The 19,085-nt window shown below is 57.0% G+C and overlaps 1 protein-coding gene across 3 annotated transcripts in view; it reads right to left on the bottom strand.

Moving 5' to 3' along the window:
• The window catches only part of NCS1 (neuronal calcium sensor 1), a 60,405-nt gene that overhangs the window by 27,331 nt on the left and 13,989 nt on the right, over window positions 1–19,085 (bottom strand). For 2 of the 3 annotated variants that reach the window (XM_003122241.5, XM_021070198.1), the window contains exon 2: window positions 6,463–6,487. In XM_003122241.5, coding sequence (XP_003122289.2) covers window positions 6,463–6,487 — 25 coding nt within the window. Of the gene's footprint in view, window positions 1–6,462; window positions 6,488–13,800; window positions 14,006–19,085 lie in introns of those variants that run through there. The other variant, XM_021070205.1, reaches the window with a different exon arrangement.

Raw genomic sequence — 19,085 nt, 5'->3', positions numbered from 1 at the left:
CTGAGGAATTTATAGGGAGACCGCCCCTCACAAAACCTTGCTCAAGAGCAGGGGGTCGTAACTCTCTTTGAGACCGAGCCCAGGACACAGCACAGCCCCTGAGCTCCACACACGCAGGTGCCAGGCACCAGAGCCCAGGTTGACACAGCTGTATGCCTGGGAACCCGCTCTCCACGGCAGGGTGGAGACAAGAGAAGAAAAATCCTGGCTTGACAGCTGCATTCTTACACCTCTTTAAAAGAGAACGGGAAAAAAAGAAGCTGTCATTTAATGAAAACACTTAGGACTGCATGCCACTTACAAAACACTCTCCATTCCACACTGGGCTTCCTCCCCATAAGCCTCCCACCCAGCTTCTGACACCCACTGTGCCAGCCCGTGTCCCCCAGGGGACGCCCGCACCTCGTCTCCCCCAGTTCCTGTTGCCTCCAGTGTCCTGCATGCCCTGGCACATAGTAGGTGCTCAGTAAAGATTTATGGAAGGAATGAACCAACAAATGCATGAATGAATGAGTGAGCAAGTGAATTAATGAGTAAATGAATGAGTGATGCATGAATGAGTGATGAGTGAATGAATGAATCAGTGCGTGAATGAATGAATGATGAAGGAAGGCAGACCCTACTCCTTGACCTTGGGGTCCAGTGCCAGCTCAGCTTCCCATTCTCTGTGGCCCCGAGCAGCCCCAGCGCCGCCAGGGCCTTGGTTCCCCAAAGGGCCCAGCCTGCTAGGATTCTCCAGAATTCACCACTCCTGGTTCCTACAAAGCCTTGCTCTCTGGGACCCAGCTTAAAGCAAGCACCGCGCTGCCCTCCATGCCCACCTCCCTCCCTGCCAAGGGTTAAGTACGGCAGATGCTGCTTCCTGCCTTGTGAAAAGTGGGGAATAAATAGATGGATAAATAATAAAGCATGACCCCCTGCTGCCATCAGCCAGACGCAGCTGGGACCGCGCAGCAGTGGCGGCCTTGGCAAACGGTTCTCCCATTATCTTGGCAAACCCCTCCCTTCCCTGGCATTCCTCTCCCAGAAGATCCTGGAGGAGGGTCCCCAGCACAGCACATCCACGAGGACGGGCCTGTCCCCTCCTCCTTGCCCCTCCACCTGTCCTCTCCTCACTCCCCACCCTCCGCCACCTTCAGCTCGGGGGACATGGGGGGCCTTCCCAGAGCTGGCAGGGCTGAGCCCCTGCAGCCTGAGCCGTGGAGGCCAGTGAGCTGGACCCTTGCTGCCCGTGCGCGCACACACACACACACACACACACACACACACACACACACACACACACAGAGCTGTGTGACTGCGGCAAGGGTCTCCACTGCTCAGAGCCTCAGTTTCTTCATCTGTAAAATGGGCTGCTCCTGGACTGACCCACAGCCTCGGTCTACATAGCAGCACAGTGCCTGGCTCACGGGAGGCGCCTGGGGACCTTCAGGAGAGGTGGCCTCCTTCCCCACACCCGCGACTGGGGACGATGGCCCAGGGTCACAGCTGGCCCCGCTGAGGAGGCTGCAGAACCCCTCCTGCCTCCACCCACTATTTTTATTACTGTATCAGCGGGTTATTTAGTTATTATAAAGGTAATAAGAGCATTTCAGAAAACCTGTCATATAGAAAGTAGGAGAGAAAATAACACCCGCAACCCACGATGCCACCCGCCCCCGACCCCACCACCAGCCCCTGGCCGGCTTCCTTCCATCTTTTCCCTCCGTGTTCTTCTCATCGTGGACCTGGGTCCAGGGCACCTAGAGTGCCCTGCTCTTTCCTCTCAGGAGCGTGCTCCTTCCACTCTCCAGGTGATGGATCGCAATGTCACAGTCGCCTTCAAGGGCCTGGGACCTGCTATAGTTTCCGAGGCAGCATCCACCGTGGTTCCCAATCATCCACTGTGGCCCATCAAGCTCAGAGCAGGAAATGAAACGGTCAGGAGGAAGGGATCTGGGGAAGGGGGGCCTGGGGCTGGCTGCCTACCGATGCTGACCCCGCCCCAAGCCCCCAGCCTCTCCTCCTGCCAAACACAGAGCTGGGAGATGACGTGAGATGACGTCATGGGCGCCTCGCACAAAGCCGGGTGTGAGGTGAGGGCCCAGCCGGCACCAGCCCAGGCTGCCCTTCACCATGGCCCAGCCTGCGCTCCTGACCACCTGGGGCCTGGGCTCTGCCCAGCTCTGCTCACGCGCCCTGGGTGGCCCAGGACAAATCACAGTGTCACAAAGACCCCTGGGCCTGGCTCCTCTTTTGTGCAGCAGCTACTAAAAGTCAGCATAAAACAACACAATCCCACACCAGCCTAGCAACACAGGGGCAAGGTGGTCCGTGCAGAACTCTCCCGGGAGGAGACACTGCAGCGAAGACGGCAGGATCTGGGACAGAGGGAACAGCAGAGGGAACAGCAAGGGTGGAGGCCCTGAGGTAGGAAGGAGCCGGGCAAGGGGTTGGACCTTTATGCTAAGTGCAGTAAGAAGCCACAAAGGGGCTTTAAGCAAGAGAGGGAGAAACGCAGGAGGAAAGTGAAGCTGCCCTGGCTACATCCCCAGCCACGTCACAGGGGGAACAGGAGAACCCTGTCCATGGTGGCCCCGCTGCTCTCCACATGCCCCTCCCTCCTGCCTCTCAATCCACACCAGATGAGCTGGTCCTAAATTGTTTGCTGCCCCAGTCGGCTGGGCTCGAGACCCTGAGCTTTCCCAAGGGAGGGCAGGCACTCCCCGGCTATCAGGTGCCAGAGAGCCATTTAAAATGTGAAGGGACCCTGGCTGGAGGCCATGGTGAGAAAGGGTCCTTTGAAAATGGGCTACCTGGGATGCAGGACAGAGGGGAGAGCAGCCTGCGTGGATCTGGCCTCTGACGCAGCTGGCTTGGTTCTAGTCCCACATGAACCAGTGTGGGCTGATAACACACTGGTTCATTTCACGTACTAAGAATAATTACACTGGATGCCCAGCACACTGGAGGAGACTCATCCAGAGTGCCCATAATCTGGGATCCATTACCGATGTCTGCGGCAGGCACAGGCTGGGAGAGGGTGGTGTGCGTGTCACTCTTTAACCATTCCTGGTCTACCTTTGCCCTGTGGGGTGTAGCCATTCTAGAACACAACAGTGAGGTGGGTGGTGGCCTGACCCAGGAGGAGAGAAAGGCATTGGCTCAAGGATCTCCCAGCCTTGAAGGCATCCCCAACAAGAACCAAAGGGCATTTACTTGGGTGCATACCACTTGGTGGCAAAGAAAAGATTTTTTTTTTTTTTTTCCATTACAAGTTCTTTAGAGAGGGGTCCTCCAGCAAGGACTAGGCATCACAAGGGCTCTGGTTCTGCTGTAGGAGCTTCAACGTCTCTCTGCAGGCCGGCCTCCTGCGCCTCCCTGATGGTCTCAAACTCACCAAGCTTGTCCCCAGCCCTGAGGCTGTCCTTGCTCTTCCATGTGCCTGGAACACTCTCCCATGGCTGAGCCCTGCTGTCCAGGTTGTAGCTCAAGTGTCAGCTGGATGAATGAAGAAAAGCCCCTCCACCTGTCTGGGCCTCAGTTTCCCCAACTACACCACAAGGAGGGGACCCTCCTCTCAGGATGGCTCCACAGTCATCTGATCAGGATTATCAGACTATGAGCAGGAGTTCCCTTGCGGCGCAGTGGAAATGAATCTGACTAGGAACCATGAGGTTGCGGGTTTGATCCCTGGCCTCGCTCCATGGGTTAAGGATCTGGTGTTGCCATGAGCTGTGGTGTAGGTCGTAGGTGTGGCTCGGATGCTGCGTTGCTGTGGCTGTGGTGTAGGCCAGCATACGTAGCTCCAATTTGACCCCTAGCCTGGGAATGTCCCTATGCTGTGGGTGCAGCCCTAAAAAGCAAAAACTAAAAAAAAAAGAAGTATGAGCATTATGAACAACGCAGGTAGAAAGATGAGTAGACTCTGTTCCAAATGCTGTGTACGAACTAGTCATTTATCCTTCACGATATTCCTGTAAAGTTTGACTCTTATTAGCCTCATGCTTTGGATGGGGAAACTGAGTCACCGAGCAGTCCCATAGCTCGTCCAAGGCTGCTCAGCCAGACTGCCAGCCCAAGCCTGGCTCCTGAGCCCGCCTGGCCACTTCGCCTCCCGTCTTTCCCCAGGAAGGCCTGGGGGACGGGGAGGATGCAGGGCTCAGGTGCGCCCCGCACCCCCTGGGGCTCAGGGGCCTCATCTAGGGAGCGCCCCGATGGGACACTCCTCTGGGAGACTAAGGACAAAATGAGGCCACATCTGAGAGCAGGCCTGGCACACAGCGGCACCGTGGAAGCGTCTGCCAGCTCTCAAGGACAGACCTCGCCCCGCCCTGACTTTCTCGGAGCCTCAGCTGAGTTTTCTCATTGCCATGGTGACGATAAACCATGTCAACCCCAGGACAGTGCCCAAAAGTCAACGACAACGCATATGGGATGTGCTTGGGGTGCGTGTTGGGTGCTGAGCACCAGCTGTGACCTGGGGACACAGCAGTGAACAGGGCAGAGCCGGCCCTGGAGGCCAGGAAGGCGGGCAGAGAGGATGCAGGCGTGTCACTGCTGTGTGTCCCAGGCGGTGACACTGGGCTGTGGGAGGTCAGAGGAGGCTCCTAACCCAACTGGGGGCTGGGGGCAGGCAGTATTTCCAGAAAGAAGCCGGGAGGGTGAGGAAGTGGTGGCCAAGCAGAGGGAGCGGGGGAACCGCCTGGGCAAAGGTCAGGAAACCCCAGGGTTAAGGTTAAGGTTAAGGGTTAAGGTTTTGGGAACTGACAGTAATTTGGGCGGGCCAGAGGGCAGAGGGCAGAGGGAAATGGCTGTGAGACTGGAAGGGTCAGCACAGCAGGGCTGGACGGAGCCGGGCCTCAGAACCGCATAACCATGCCAAAGGCGTGGACTTCACCCGAGGTCCAGGGAGAGTTTAGGCAGAAGCCTGCCATTGTCAGAAATTTGTTCAACAAAGACCCCTCTGGCTGCCCTGTGGGAAGGAGGGAGATTATGGTCAGATGGGGAATCCTGGAAGGCTTCCTGGAGGAGGTGACTTGGGTAAGCCTTGGAGGGTAGAACTCAGATGGCCCAGGAAGGCAGGGTGGGGCTTTCCAGGAGGGAAACGCGAGTGACAAAGGCCCAGGAAGGCAGGGAGAGCCTCGGGGATAAAGACCTAGATGCAGGAGTATTTCTGGAACGCTCACCTGGGGAGGTGGAGAAGTGGATAATGAGGTCAGAAGCAGGTCAGGCCCATATGGCGGGTCCTAGGGTGGGGGGAGGAAGAAGGGGGCGGCAGCTGCTCCCTCCACATCTGCTCCCCCTGCCACACACAGCTGGCTCGCCACCCAGGTTCTGCCCACCTGGCCAGGGTCTCCAACAAGGGGTCAGCAGAGCCGGGCAGGGCAGCCACAGCTCTGCCCCTCTGCCACCTGGATTCAAGGGCACAGAAGTCTAGGGGGTGACCCCTGAGGGAGCCTGGCCCTTCCCCCAGCAGCGCTCCCCCAGCGTCCCAGGGCCTGAGCCCTTGCCGTGACCCAGCACAGCTCGCTGTGACAGAGGGCACATCTGGAGGCCTGTTCCCCACCTGAACTGTGGGCAGAATACCACTGTCAATGGCTGTCACCTCTTGGGCCCTGTGCTATGACCTTTACAGGGATTGTCACCCCAATGCCTCATCGTTGCTGTCGTCCACATGGGGAAACAGAGGCTCAGAGGGGTTGAGTCACTTGAGGTCACCAAGATAGGAAAAGGTCACTCAGAGAAAGCCAGGACTCTAGAGTCCATTTCTAAGCCACCAAACCTGACTGGAAGGTCTCCAAACTCACCTCCTGGCCCACTTACCCACCCCTAGCTCGGGTTCACTTTACAGTGTGTGAGTCTCCCATCTGCTCCACGTTCCACAAGGACAGACAGTGCACCACTCTCCCCTCCCTGCCCAAGGCAGGCATCACTAATCCATTACAAATCTCATCAATGCCTCACTGCTAGACCTCCCATTTGCTCCATGACACACAGCCTCAGAATCCTTCTTAACACAGCACTCCAGGCAGCTCCTACAGATCGATTAGAGCTGGCATCCAAGAAGAAGCCTGTTTTGCATCAATCGCTTTATAGACAGGGTGGCTGAACTTCCCAGAGAGGGAAAGAGACGTCTCAAGGCCATGGGATGACTTAGTGACAAAGCCAGACCTGGGATCCAGGCTCTTGACTTGCTTGCAGTCCAAACCCCTCCCTTAAGTGAGCAGGGTCTGGAATTAACACTGGTGGTCCTTAGAGATGCCACACAAGGCAAGGCGTCCCCTCCCCCTGACCCCCGACCCCCGACCCCAGTTCAATTGGACCCATATCAGTCCCTCGTGAGCAAAGGCAGCCAGGACCCGCTTGGGAATAAGCCACTCTCTGGGGAGCCCTGTCCTGGGCAGCTGGACTGCTGTCCCATCGGCACCAAGCCCCCATCCCCGCCCCCATCTGAGAGTTCAGGGAAAAGCAGCTACTCACCACTGCTGGACCTCCTTCTCGGTAACTGCAAGAAAAAAGAGAGAAGAAGATTTTTAGCTCAGGGAGGTGACCCAGGAGACAGACAGACACAGGGGAGCCTCCTTCCCGCCCTCCCTGCCCCGCCCCGTGGTCAGTCTGCCCGTGTCTGGACACCGGCCAGCTCTGAAAGGAGAAGAGGCCTGCACGCTGCCCCTCTCCCCACCCGACGAGCAGTCCCATCGGGAGCTCTGCGTCCCCCTCCCCCCAGGGGAAGACACTGCCGGTCCCCTCCAGACGCCCCCTGCGCCGCTGGGAGGACAAGACAGATCAGCCTCAGGAAGAATTGCTGCGCCCAGGCCAACACTGAAGATAAATCTTCCCTGGGCACAGGGTCAGAGAAGACACTGGCTCCTCCAGGCACTCAGCTGCCACGCGGGCATGGGGCGGGGGGCAAGACAGAAGGGTGGAGCCCCCTCCTTGCCCAAGCAGCGCCCAGAACCCTCCCCGCCTCCACCAGCCCCTCCAGCCCCTCTAAGCAGTCCGTCCCAGGTTTATTTTACAGGCAAAAGGAGAACAGAGCTGTGAACCAGAAGCTGGAACGAGCCATAAAAAGTAGCTGAACCTCCAGCCAAGCCCAAATAGTCATTCTCTACTGAACCATGAAACAAAACAAAACAAAAAAGTGATTTTTTTTTTTTTTCTAAAAAGTACTGAATCAGTTCAGGTTGGAACAAAACCAGTCAATTTCTCTAAAATCACTGAAGGCGAACATCGAACCACCTCAAAGGCCTCACTCCCTCTTGGGGGGGAAGGGTGACCTTGGGAGAGCACCTCTGTCTCCTTGGGCTTCAGTTTCTCGTTGGTAAAGTGGAAATAATAGTAATTGTAGGAGTTCCGTCGTGGAGCAGCGGAAACGACTCTGACTCGGAACCATGAGGTTGCGGGTTCGATCCCTGGCCCACTCAGTGGGTTAAGGATCCGGCGTTGCGTGAGCTGTGGTGTAGGTCGCAGACGCGGCTTGGATCCTGCATTGCTGTCTGTGGCATGGGCCAGTGGCTGTAGCCCAATGAACCCCTAGTCTGGGAATCTCCATATGCTGCTAGTACGGCCCTAAAAAAAAAAAAAAAGAAAAGAAAAAAAATAGTAATTGTACCTGCCACCCGAGCTGTCCTGGGCATTCAATCAGGACAGGTGAGAAAACCCTGAATCCCCAGCATGGGGCCTGGCACTCACATGTGCTCAATGCAGGCTTGTGGGGTGAATGAATGAATGAACAGACGGGAAGGTGGGTGATGGGTGCTGGTTGCAGGTCAGGTGAGTAAAGGAACTAGAGTTTCTTCCCAGTGAAGTGGGAGGGACACCCAAGGGGGTCCCCTGAACCCTCTGTGTCTGATCAGACTGCCGGAGGCCACTTTGTAAAAAACGATTAAGGCAGGTTCGTAAGAGCTGCCCAGTCCTGAGTGCCCTCTGCGCTTTGGTCAGCTGCCCTGACGATGCTCCCTGGGAAGCCATTACTCTGTCCTGGCTCCAAATGGGGAAACTGAGGCAGGAAGGAGGCAGGAGGAGATGTGGAAGGGGGAGGGTCTGAACCCAGGTTTGGGGCTCAAGTCCGGCGCCCTTAAGCTGGACCCTGGGAGTCAGACCCTGGGGTGGGCTGGAAGCTTCTGCCAGGCCCCTCCTCCTGGGTGCTCTCCTCCCACGAAGCCAACCAGAGGCCGAGGAAGAGCCCTGTCCATGAGCAGGACGCTGCAAAAGAATGCAGTTTTCCGAGAGTGAGTTTTGGCAGAGGGTGGGGGTGGGAAGGGAGTCGGGGGCGTGGAGAGCGAAGGTGTCCCCATCTATCGTAAACCAGCCTGGGTCACACTACACCTGTCACCCACACCTGGCAATGAGAGGCAGCAGGGCCCAAGGGGCTCATGTTTAAAGACCCAACCTGCAGACACAGGAGATGTATCCTAGCACAGCTGGGAGCTTAGGGGCTCATACTCTGGAGCCAGACTGGACGGCTTGAGTTTATTATTTTTTTTTCTTTCATTTTTTTTCTGTCTTCTATATGGATGTTCCAGCCTAGGAGTCAAACTGGAGCTACATCTGCAACCTACGCTGCAGCTTGTGGCAATGCCTTAACCCACTGAGCAAGGCCAGGGATCGAACCCTCATCCTCATGGATACTAGCCGGATTCTTAACCTGCTGAGCCATAACAGGAACTCTTGGATGGCTTGAATTTAAACCTAGCTCCACAGCCTACTCGCTGTGTGTCCTTGGGCTAAGTACTCCCCTCTCTGGGCCTCAGTTTCCTCATCTGTTAAATGGGCTTGTTGTGAAGATGCAAGTGCTTAGTGCTCTTCACGGGCATAAGAATCCCATAGATAAGTGTGATCCCGGTTTCCCGCTGAGGAGACAGAGGTTCAGGCAGGTCTGCTTACTTGCCTGAAGTCACCCGAGGCAACTGGGTGGGGCCAGGGGCCAGGACCATGCCTCCAGACCCCAGGATGGATGCCCAGGTGGAGCCCCCACGCTGCTGCCCACCTCAAGTCAGCCAATGAGCTGTGTGACCTTGTGTGACCTTGAGATCAGCTGATATGAACAGCAGGAGCTGGGTGGCAAGGGCTTGAGTGGCAGGACTACAGTTGACCTTAGGTGAGGTCTCCTAGGGTCAGAGAAGGCTTCCCTGGAATCCCCCTGTCCCAGCTCCTAAGTCCCAGCCCTCTCCCGACCAGCCCCTATCCGGTCCCCAAGCAGCCTTCCCCAGCCCCGGCCTCTCAGCCTTCCCTGTGTCCTTCAGCACCCAAGAGCACCCAACCAGCCCCCAGGATGCAGACATGGTTGGCCGTCCCCTCCCCCATTAGAATGGTCCCGACACAGAACACCGAGTGGTCAGCAAGCAGCCAAGCCCCAGGGGCGGGGAGCTGGGGAGGGGGAGACCAGCCCTGCCCCATGCTTGAAGCCGTTCATTAACCTTTCGCAAACAGGTGTCCCCTGGTACCATGCCAGGCCTGGCACCTGTCACTGCTTCACTCCCTGGAGCCTTGGAGCGTCTTGGAGTGGGGTGGGCAGCAGTCAGTCCTCAGGGGGTCCTGACCACCTGTCCCCACAAAGGTCAGGCAAGCCTGCATCCAAACCCCAGCGCCTCCACCCCCAAGTCTAATCAAAGGATAGGACCAGACATACTCAGATGCGGGACACTCTGCAAGTCCATTGGCCAGAATACTTTAAGGAGTCAGGGCACAGAAAGTAAAAAGCAAGCAGGGGACTGTTCCAGAAAAAGACTAAGGAGAGAAGGCCGTTAAATGCAGCTTGCAATGCCTGGACTGGGTCCTGGATCCGGAGTTAAAGACCCGCTACGAGGCGTTCCTGTTGTGGCTCAGCGGTAACGAACCCGACTAGTGGCCATGAAGATGTGGGTTTGATCCCTGGCCTCCACCAGTGGGTTAAAGGATCTGGTATTGCCATGAGCTGTGGTGTAGGTCACAGATGCTGCTTGGATCCCACATTGCTGTGGCTGGGGGCAGGCCAGTGGCTGCAGCTCTGATTCAACCCCTAGCCTAGGAACTTCTATATATGCCTTGGGTATGGCCCTAAAAAGACAAAAAAAAAAAAAAAAAAAGACCAGCTATGACAGGTCTGCCAGATATGATGGGAAGGACGGTGCGGGGACCTGCCCACGTGCGGGCTGTTGGATGCCCAACAGACTCGGGTCAATTTCTTTAGGAGCAGGGACGCACGGAGCTTGGGTGGGAGAAGGTCCTTTTTCCTTGGAATGTGCAAGTATTTAGGATGAGGGTCGGGCTGCCTGCAGCCTCTGTGGGAGGTTCAGAAATACACACACACGTATTTAGAAAGAGAGAGGAAGCAAATGTGGCAAAATGCTGACAGCTGGCACTATTAGCTCAGCCTTGCCCTTGATCTTTCAAAATCAAAGGCTGGGGGGGAATGTCAGTCCTCAGCAGCCCCCCACCTGTGTGCCCCCTCACAGCCCAGTAGGGGCCGAGGGTCCAGCTCCGACCGCCACGGGCAGTGGGAGGGAGGAGGGGGCTGGGGGACAGTCATGGGGTCCCTCTGCCTCCACCCCGATACTAAAGCGACATTCCCAGGCTCGGGCTCCCAGCTTGGCCCCATCCCCCCACCTCCTGGAGCCTCCATCCAAGTGTGAAATTAACAGGCACCCACCCGCGCCACGCTTGGTGGGTCCGCGCTCAGGGCTCAGGGCTTGGCAGCAAAGAAGGGCAACCACAATACTACCAGTCCTGGTCCCCTGCCCACCTTGAACCCCTCAAGCTCCTCTAACCAGTCCCCCCCAGGGGCCTTTGTACCTGCTGTCCCCTCTGCACAGAACACGTGCCCTCACCTCTTTCACCCGGGGCACCCGGCACCCTTTTTGTGTCCCTTTTCTAGGAAGCCCTTCCGAGACTCCCTCGGGAACCACCCTCATGTGTGAGAATCCCTGTTGTCTACACAGCCTGTCTTCCCATAAACCACCCAACAGGGGGTCACGTGGGCGCTGCCTGTGGGGCCAAGCCAGGGAAAGGGGGCCACTGGTAAAACAGCTCTGGTTGTGTGGCTTGGGGTGAATGACCGCACACCTCTGAGCCTTGGTGGGCTCATCTGTAAAATGGGACAGATAACAGCTCTGTCTACCAGGAGGAGTTTGGACTTCACGTGCCTGGCAGGCTGTCGGGCACCCAGCAAGCACCCAAAAGCAGCACATTTTTCCCTCCTCTTCCCAGCTGGATGCCAAGCCCCCAGAGGCCAAGGAGCTTTTCCAGGCGTGTCCTAGCATCACCCTCGGAGCTCAGCCCGGCGTTTTGCACACCAGAGGCAGAGAATAAACCTTTGTTGATTCCACCGTCATCACCAAGCCACTTGGCTGGGCTGGGAACACATCCGAAAACATTTCTCACAACATATTTGCCTTCACAGTTACGACTGGCTTTGGCCAGTTTTTAAAAAACGAGCTGCTTTCCTCCAGCCCGCTCCTGACTCCTGGCCAGAGGCATCCAGGGGCCCTAGGAAACCAGAATTTACAACCACCAGGAAGTTCCCGTGTGGCACAGCGGGTTAGGATCTGGTGTTGCTGCAGCTGGAACTTCCCTGGCCCAGGAACTGCCCCATGCCTCGTTCAGGTGCAGCCAATACATGAACAGGTCCATAAATAAAACCACAAGGCTGAAATGGCAGGGGGCTGACCCCTTGGAGGCTGGGTTGCTCCAAACAAGTTACTGAACCTCTCTGAGCCTCAGAGTCCTCCTCTGAAGGATGGGGTGTAAACTCCTACCAGGCAGAGCCATCGGGAAGATGTCTTCAGAGACGGATAGAAAATTCCCAGCTTACTGGGGGTGTGGGGGGGTGCTGGATGTCCACTCCACGCCCCCCACCCGCTGACCTCCCTGAAAGCCGTGGGCTTCAGAGCTCGAGGGGGCCCAGTCCCTGTCCCCACTTGCCCGCTGACCCCCAGCTGTGGGGGTGGGGGGTGCCCCGGCCCCCCTCTGCCCCCAGAGCAGCATTCCTGAGGCTGGTCCTGCCCCTCCCCTCCTCCCGCAGCTCTCGTCTGCCAGGAACGAACACAAGAGCCAGTCCCTGGAGCCCAGGATAAATGTTGAGTCTGATTTTGATTTCCCTAAAGCAAAATACCTCTCTCCTGATTGAAGCTCAGCTCAAACATGGTGGGAACAGAAGCAGGGGCTGCAGCCCCCACAGCAGCAGCGCCGGTGACAGCAGGAGGGGGGTGGCTCCCCTGGTGCTGGCTCTTTCAGCCCCCCTCCATCTCCGGGGACAAAGGCTGCGTGGTGAGTGTCTATGCCTCCCCCACCCCCACCACAGCCGAAAGAAAACCCTCAGCAAGGGGGCCCTGGGTTTGAGTCACACACAAAGAGAAGGTGGGGGCTGTCTGGACCTGGTCACCCCGCAACCCCTTGTCACTAAATAATCCCACCCTCCTGTTCATCCTGACACCCTTGCTTTTTTTTTTTTTTGTCTTTTTAGGGCTGCGCACACACGGCATATGGAGGTTCCCAGGCTAGGGATCGAATCAGAGCTACAGCTGCCAGCCTACATCACAGCTCACAGCAACGCCGGATCCTTAACCCACTGAGCAAGGCGAGGGATCAAACCCGCAACCTCATGGATCCTAGTCTGACTCCTTTCCACTGCACCACCACAGGCACTCCCGTCCTGACACCTGTGACCACTGACTGTATATCTCAGAGTCCCCACCTCAGCGCCTTCCTCTGGGGGGCAGCGTGTGCTCCGTGCACGGCTCACTCCAGGCTTCTAGCTCCTCTTGACAGCCCAGGGACCCCTCACGCTCCACCTGGCCCAAATGGACCCCCATGGCAGACAGGACCACCCCTCCTGGGTCCCCACTCTGTGAACACCCCTCTTCCTGCCCTAGCAGGCCATCCCACGCAGCTCCCTGGAAAACACGAGAAAATCCCCACTGTCCAGGGCCGGCCTGGAGTCCCCCAGCCCAGCCCAGGGCTGATCCAGCCTCCTCCCAGCCTCCACCTCCATCCCCCCTCCCCTCTGGTCCCCACCCAGCAGCTGCCAGCATCCCCAGTTTGGTCAGGTCCCTCCCCTCCTAGCAAAGCTTCTGCAGAGAGGAGAGGGAGCCTGCTGGTGGGCCAGGACATGCCCTCTGCCTGCTCACAGCAGCCCGATTCCCCACCCCACAGACAGTGACACACACACACACCCCCACCAGGAACGGGAGCTGCCCGTGTAGCCTGGTGGTCTTGGGGGAACAGAGATTGCAGGGCTCTGCCCTCCCTTCTCACGTGACCTGCCACTTCCTGGATCTGGGCCTCCGTGCCCCTGTCCCTGAAAGAGGAAATGCATCCTCCTCCTGCTCAGAGTGGCATTACCTGTGCCAGGTGTGAAGGGCCACACTGGGGAGGTGGGGGAGGGCAAGAGCATTAAATGCCTGAGGGGTTTCCCACCCATAGGGCTGGGTGACGGGACACCTGCCGCTCTCATCCTCCAGGAGCTATAAGCCCCCCCAGCTGTAGAGACCCACGGACCACACCCCGAGGCCAGCCAGCATGGTCATGGCACCTTCGGGCAGGCAGCCCAGGAAAGGCACTGGGCTCCTGGGAAGGGCGGGGGACTCCTGACTGCCCACTGTGGCCACACTGCTTCCCGTGTCTGGAAGCTCCAAAGACCAAAAGGCCTCCCAAGCTCCTGCTACCGCCGGAGTGACCTGTGGGCAGCACATCGTCAATGATGACAGAGGCCCTCAGGCTCCAAGCCCAGGGAGCAGCCTGTGGACACCCAGAGGGGCAGCATGGAAACGGGAGGGTGGGGCCCGCTCTGGGCTGGACAACCCGGGCTGGGACCCAGATGCACTAAATGCCCCGGGTGACCTTGGATGCGGGCGGAGGCTTTTCCGCAAAACGGAGTCCTCCAGTAGAGCTGCCGCAAGATCAGATGTGACGCGGTCACACGGGAGCTGAGTGCCACGGTCACTGCCACTGGGATGCTCGTTCTGTGCCTCGGCCCAGTGGGAAGGAAACAGACCCACAGCCCCGCACCCGCCCCAGGCCTGTTTTCCATAAATGCCCAGCTGCAGGGGAGCTGGGCCCCAGGGCCAGCCTGACTTTCATCAGAAAGGAGGCTTGGCCTCCTGCCCAGAACTCCTGGGCACTCTGGGCTGAGCTGGGTGCTGCAGGAGCCCCCCTGACCCCAAAGGAGCAAGCTCCCCAGGGCCCAGCCCCCACAGCCCTCCCCTGGGGACACAGCACCACCCCCACGGGGGTGGCAGCAGCCCAGCCTCCCTGGCACTCACAGCCCACAGGCCCTGCCTGCCTCGCTCATGCCGCACCCTCCTGGGCAGGCTCGCCCACAGGGACCCAGGACATCAGTCTGCCAGCCGCGGATAGACAAGGATGAGAGCTCTGAGCCACCGCCACTGCCGCCAGCCCTGTGCCCAGCCCTTCACACGCAGGATTCCAGAGACCCTCACGTAGCCCTGGGGTCCCCAGGTTCAGAGGGAGCCACTAAGCTGAGTCTGGGGTCACTCAGCTGACCAGGCTCTGACGGCCTCCAGGCTCTGCTCCTGACCCTTCTCCCCTTACACCCTCAGGGTGGCCCCAGCCTCCGCCCTAAGAGGGGCCAGAGCGCTGGGGTCGCAGGGTGGCAGAGCAGTCCTGGGGCTACTTCATCTGCAGAAGAGACCGTGGCGGAGGTGGCAGGGGAGGTGCTGGGGGAGCTTCAGGCCTGACTTCAGGAACCCAGAGTGGATGGTGGTTCTTGGATGGAGCCAGCACCCCGGCTCCAGGGACCTGCTCTTCATCACCTTGAACTTACAGGCCTAGCGCACCTGACCATGGCCCACAGAACCTGGGCTCTCCCCCACCTCGGGCCTTGGCAGAGACGGGTCCATCCACCATCTGGTCGCTGTGTGACCCCAGTCAATGCACTCCCCTCTCTGAGCTGTGGTTTCCTCCTCCATCGCAGGGCTGCTGTCACAGCCAGCAAGGGAACTCAGCGCAGCACGGGATGAGTGCTCACATGGAGAGACAGGCTATCCTCAGTTTTCTCATCTGGCCAATGGGGTAACAACGTTACTCCAGCTGGCTCACAGGTAGGGGACAGTGCTTGGTCCCTGGAGCTGGGCTCAAGGAGGAGTTCAAGGGCCCCCCATAGGTGCCCTCCCCAGGGTCCCTGAGTGAAGAGGACCCCTCCCAGGAGTGGGAGGCAGAGCCCCAAGAAACTAGCGAAACAAGCTATAGTGCAAATCTTTCTGCAGATGTCACACCCTGGCCATCATCTACAGATGTTTGTTTCACTTTATAAAGTTACACAACTCATTTTTTACTTTTTTTTTTTTTTCGCTTTTTAGGGCCGCATTTGCAGCATATGGAGGTTCCCAGGCTAGGGGTCCAATCAGAGCTACAGCTGCCAGCCTACACCAGAGCCACAGCAACGTGGGATCCGAGCCGCGTCTGCAACCTGCACCACAGCTCACGGCAACACCGGATCCTTAACCCACTGAGCAGGGCCAGGGACTGAACCCACATCCTCGTGGGTCCTAGTCGGATTCATTAACCGCCGAGCCACAAAGGGAACTCCCGATTTTTTGCTTCTGTATAAGCTAACCTTTCCCCAAAAGTTTTCAAGTAAAACTGCAGGAAGACGTCATTTGTCTTGTGGTTTCCAGGAATAGCAAGAAGAAAGAGCTGCCATTTACTAGGCATGACTGTCTGTCCTAAATGAGGCATTTCTCGTGCCTCAATCTCATTTGGTGCTGGGGCCAAGGATTTTGATTATTCCCATTATTTTTTGTTCCCTTTTTTATTTTGTTTTGGCCATCCCTGCAGCATACAAAAATTCCCAGGCCAGGGGTTCCCATCGAGGCGCAGTGGAAACAAATTCGACAAGGAACCATGAAGTTTCGGGTTCGATCCCTGGCCTTGCTCAGTGGGTTAAGGATCTGGCATTGCCATGAGGAGTGGTGTAGGTCACAGACATGGCTCGGATCCGGTGTTGCTGTGGCTGTGGCGTAGGCCAGCAGCTGTAGCTCCAACTCAACCCCTAGCCTGGGAATCTCCATATGCCTCAGTGTGGCCCTAAAAAGCAAAAAAAAAAAAAAAAAAAAAAAAAAAAAAGGGGAAGAAAGAAAGAAATTCCCAGGTCAGGGATTGAACCCATGTCACAGCAGCAACCCAAGCTGCGGCAGTGACACCACCAGATCCTTAACCCACTGCGCCACAAGGGAACTCCATTATTCCCATTATACAGATTGGGAAACAGGCTCCAACCAGTGACGCTGCTTGCCCAAGGACCAAAGTCAGTCTGCAGTGGAGCTGGAACCAGAACCAGGGTCTGTGTGACTCCAGAGCTTATCCCGAAGTGCAGTGTTTGATATAGCACACATAAATTGACTACACTCCAAAAAAAATTTTTTTAATGAGAAAGTAAATAATAAATAAAACATCACACAAACGCATCCTGAAAATTACAATTACCTTCTTTAACTCCTGTCTGACTCCTGAACTGCATCGTCTGGTCTCTTCAAAGAGGCCCTGGATCTTTGGCTTCTCTGAATCCTCAGTAAAGGGCCCCTGTGGCTGGGAAGCAAAGGTCGCCAATACCAGCTGATCTATTAACAACTCGCCTTGGGAGTTCCCATGGTGGCTCAGCAGGAACAAACCCGCCTGGTGTCCATGAGGACACAGGTTCGATCCCTGGAGATCTCAGTGGGTTAAGGATCCGGCGTTGCCACGAGCTGCGCTGTAGGTCGCAGACGCGGCTTAGATCTGGTGTTGCTGTGGCTGTGGTGTCGGCCGGCAGATGCAGCTCGACCCTCTAGCCTGGGAACTTCCGGATACTGCAGGTGCAGCCCTAAATTAATTAATTAATTAATTAAAGGCGTTCATTTAAAAAAAAAAACTTGCTTTGTCTGAGCCACCCAGACCCAAGGCACACTGACGCAGGTTCAAATCCCAGCCCTCCCACGTCCCAGCTCCGCGACACTGGACAAATCAGTTAATCTCCCTGAACCTTGTCAGAAAACTGAGGAGGAGTAAAACCTACCATTGCTATATACACATAGAAAAGACTAGAAGGAACAGGTGAAAACGTTAACGACAGTGACATCAGAGACAGGGTACAAAGAATGGTTTAGTTCTCCTCTTTGTGACTGCCTGTATTTTCCAATTTTGTCCTTCCCCAGTGGCTGGGGGCTCCGTGGGCGGGACCTCCATCTGCCTACATCGCAGGTGTAGAACTGCGTCTGGCACACAGTAGGTCCTCAGTGTGGATTCATTCTTACAGAATGCACCTGTGGATGAAGGCAAAGCAAAGCTTTTCCTGCCTAATAAATGGACTTGCCCTCGTGGCTACACATGCTCTGTCTGTCTCTCTCTTCCACACACACACACACACACACATACACACACACACACACACACTAAGATTCCAACTAGTCTCTTGTTCAAGCCATCTCCACTCCCAGACTCTGAATCTTCCAGAAGAGTCGTGGGTCCTGAAGGGCGTGAACCACACCTTCAGCTTCCTTTGAGACCCTGAGGAGAGGGTGGCATGTGGGGTTTTCTCAGGACTCCTGGCAGGGAACCTCCCAAACATTTCAGAGCTGAGCTGAGCCAAGTGCTCAAGGATTCGGTTCAGCCAATTTCATGAATACCTTCCAAGCACCTGCCAAGGTCAGAGGCTATGGGAGACACTGAGGCACCTGGGCAACAGGGGGGGTCTTTTTCTGAATTGAGTCATTCTTTAGCCCCTGTGTGACCTTGAGAAACAGAGGTCACCTCTCTGAGCCTCAGTTTCTTCACCTGTAAAATGGGGATGGTGGTGGTGACAATACCTTCCTTCCGGAGTGGTTAGAAGGAACAGGCAATATTTTTCGCCCCTTCATTCACCCGAGTAATTTCTGAGCACTCACACAGGTGCAGCAGTGACCCAGACACATGTCCTTGTCCTCCGAGGCCCTGATATAACAGGAGAGACAGACCTACCGCATGAAATGCCTAATTATCTGCTGTGATAAGAAGTGAAAGTGTCCAGTGGGAACCCAACACAAGCACAGAGCGGGTCCTGGCATGCTCCCCAGGGCAGGGCGCTCAGGCTGACATAAAGGACACACAGACCTCAGCGGGCATAGGAAAGGGCTTTCCATCAGGAAGGGGCCGATGTTCAAAGCTCAGAAATGACACAGCGCTGGAAAAAAGCATTAGGCAGAGGGAGCACCGTGTGGTCCAGCAGAGGAGCACAGCAAGGGTTCCAAAATGTTAACAATTGCAGAGTTCCCTGGGGGCCTCGTGGTTAAGGACCTAGCAAGTGTTCACTTCCTAGCCTGGGAACTTCCAAATGCCACGGGTGAGGCCAAAAAATGCCCCCTCCCCCCAAAAAAACAAAACCAAAATAACTCCCAAAATGTTAACCATGGCTGCTATGACTGATAAAGGCGTCACAGCACCCAAAGGCAAGGCTGGATGACCAGGGCCAAGAACAGGAGCACCTGCAAGGGGCCACTAGAAGCCAGGACGGTCGCCCCCCTCCTATTCGCCTCGTCCTGGGTCCCGTGGCATCTGCCTCCGCCCACTCACAGCCCCCACCTCCTTGCTTCATACCCGGCCCTGGGAGGGGGGGGGACATCCCGGGCTGGTCTTCATCACAGCTCAGGCATGAGCCGGATCAGTCACCACCACGGCGGGTGAAGGTCACAACTGATAGAACCGGGAGAATGGGAGCGGGGGCGGGGCGGCGAGAGCCGGGGAAGGATGCCCAGCCAGGGAGAAACGAGGCTACCCTGACAAGGACACGGACATGAATGCGCAGGGGATGTACCTGCAGTGGGAACCTTGCGGTCACGTGGTCATCAGGCCCCAGTGCCGCCCCCACCGCCAGCACTCCCCTCCCCCTGCCGGGCCAGGATGTAGCAAATCCCCTCCAGAGATTAACCAGCCGCACCTGAGCCGCAAGGGGGTGGAACGACTCCAGCAGGGGCCCCCAGACTGTTCCAGGGCACAAATCCCTGGGCATCTGGCCCGAGAAGTGGAGTCCCAGGTGGCACTGCAGGCTCTGGCTCCAGCTCCGACCCTTTCAGAGCCCAGCTGTGCGGGGAGGCACAGAAGTGACCCACCAGGGTCCTTGTCCTGGTCCTGGGCAGCAGGAGGACCCTGGCACT

Source organism: Sus scrofa, chromosome 1 (genome assembly GCF_000003025.6).
Source record: "Sus scrofa isolate TJ Tabasco breed Duroc chromosome 1, Sscrofa11.1, whole genome shotgun sequence".
NCBI classification, from domain to species: domain Eukaryota; kingdom Metazoa; phylum Chordata; class Mammalia; order Artiodactyla; family Suidae; genus Sus; species Sus scrofa.
Note: the sequence above shows the minus strand (reverse complement) of the source record. Positions and strands in the feature narration are given on the sequence as shown.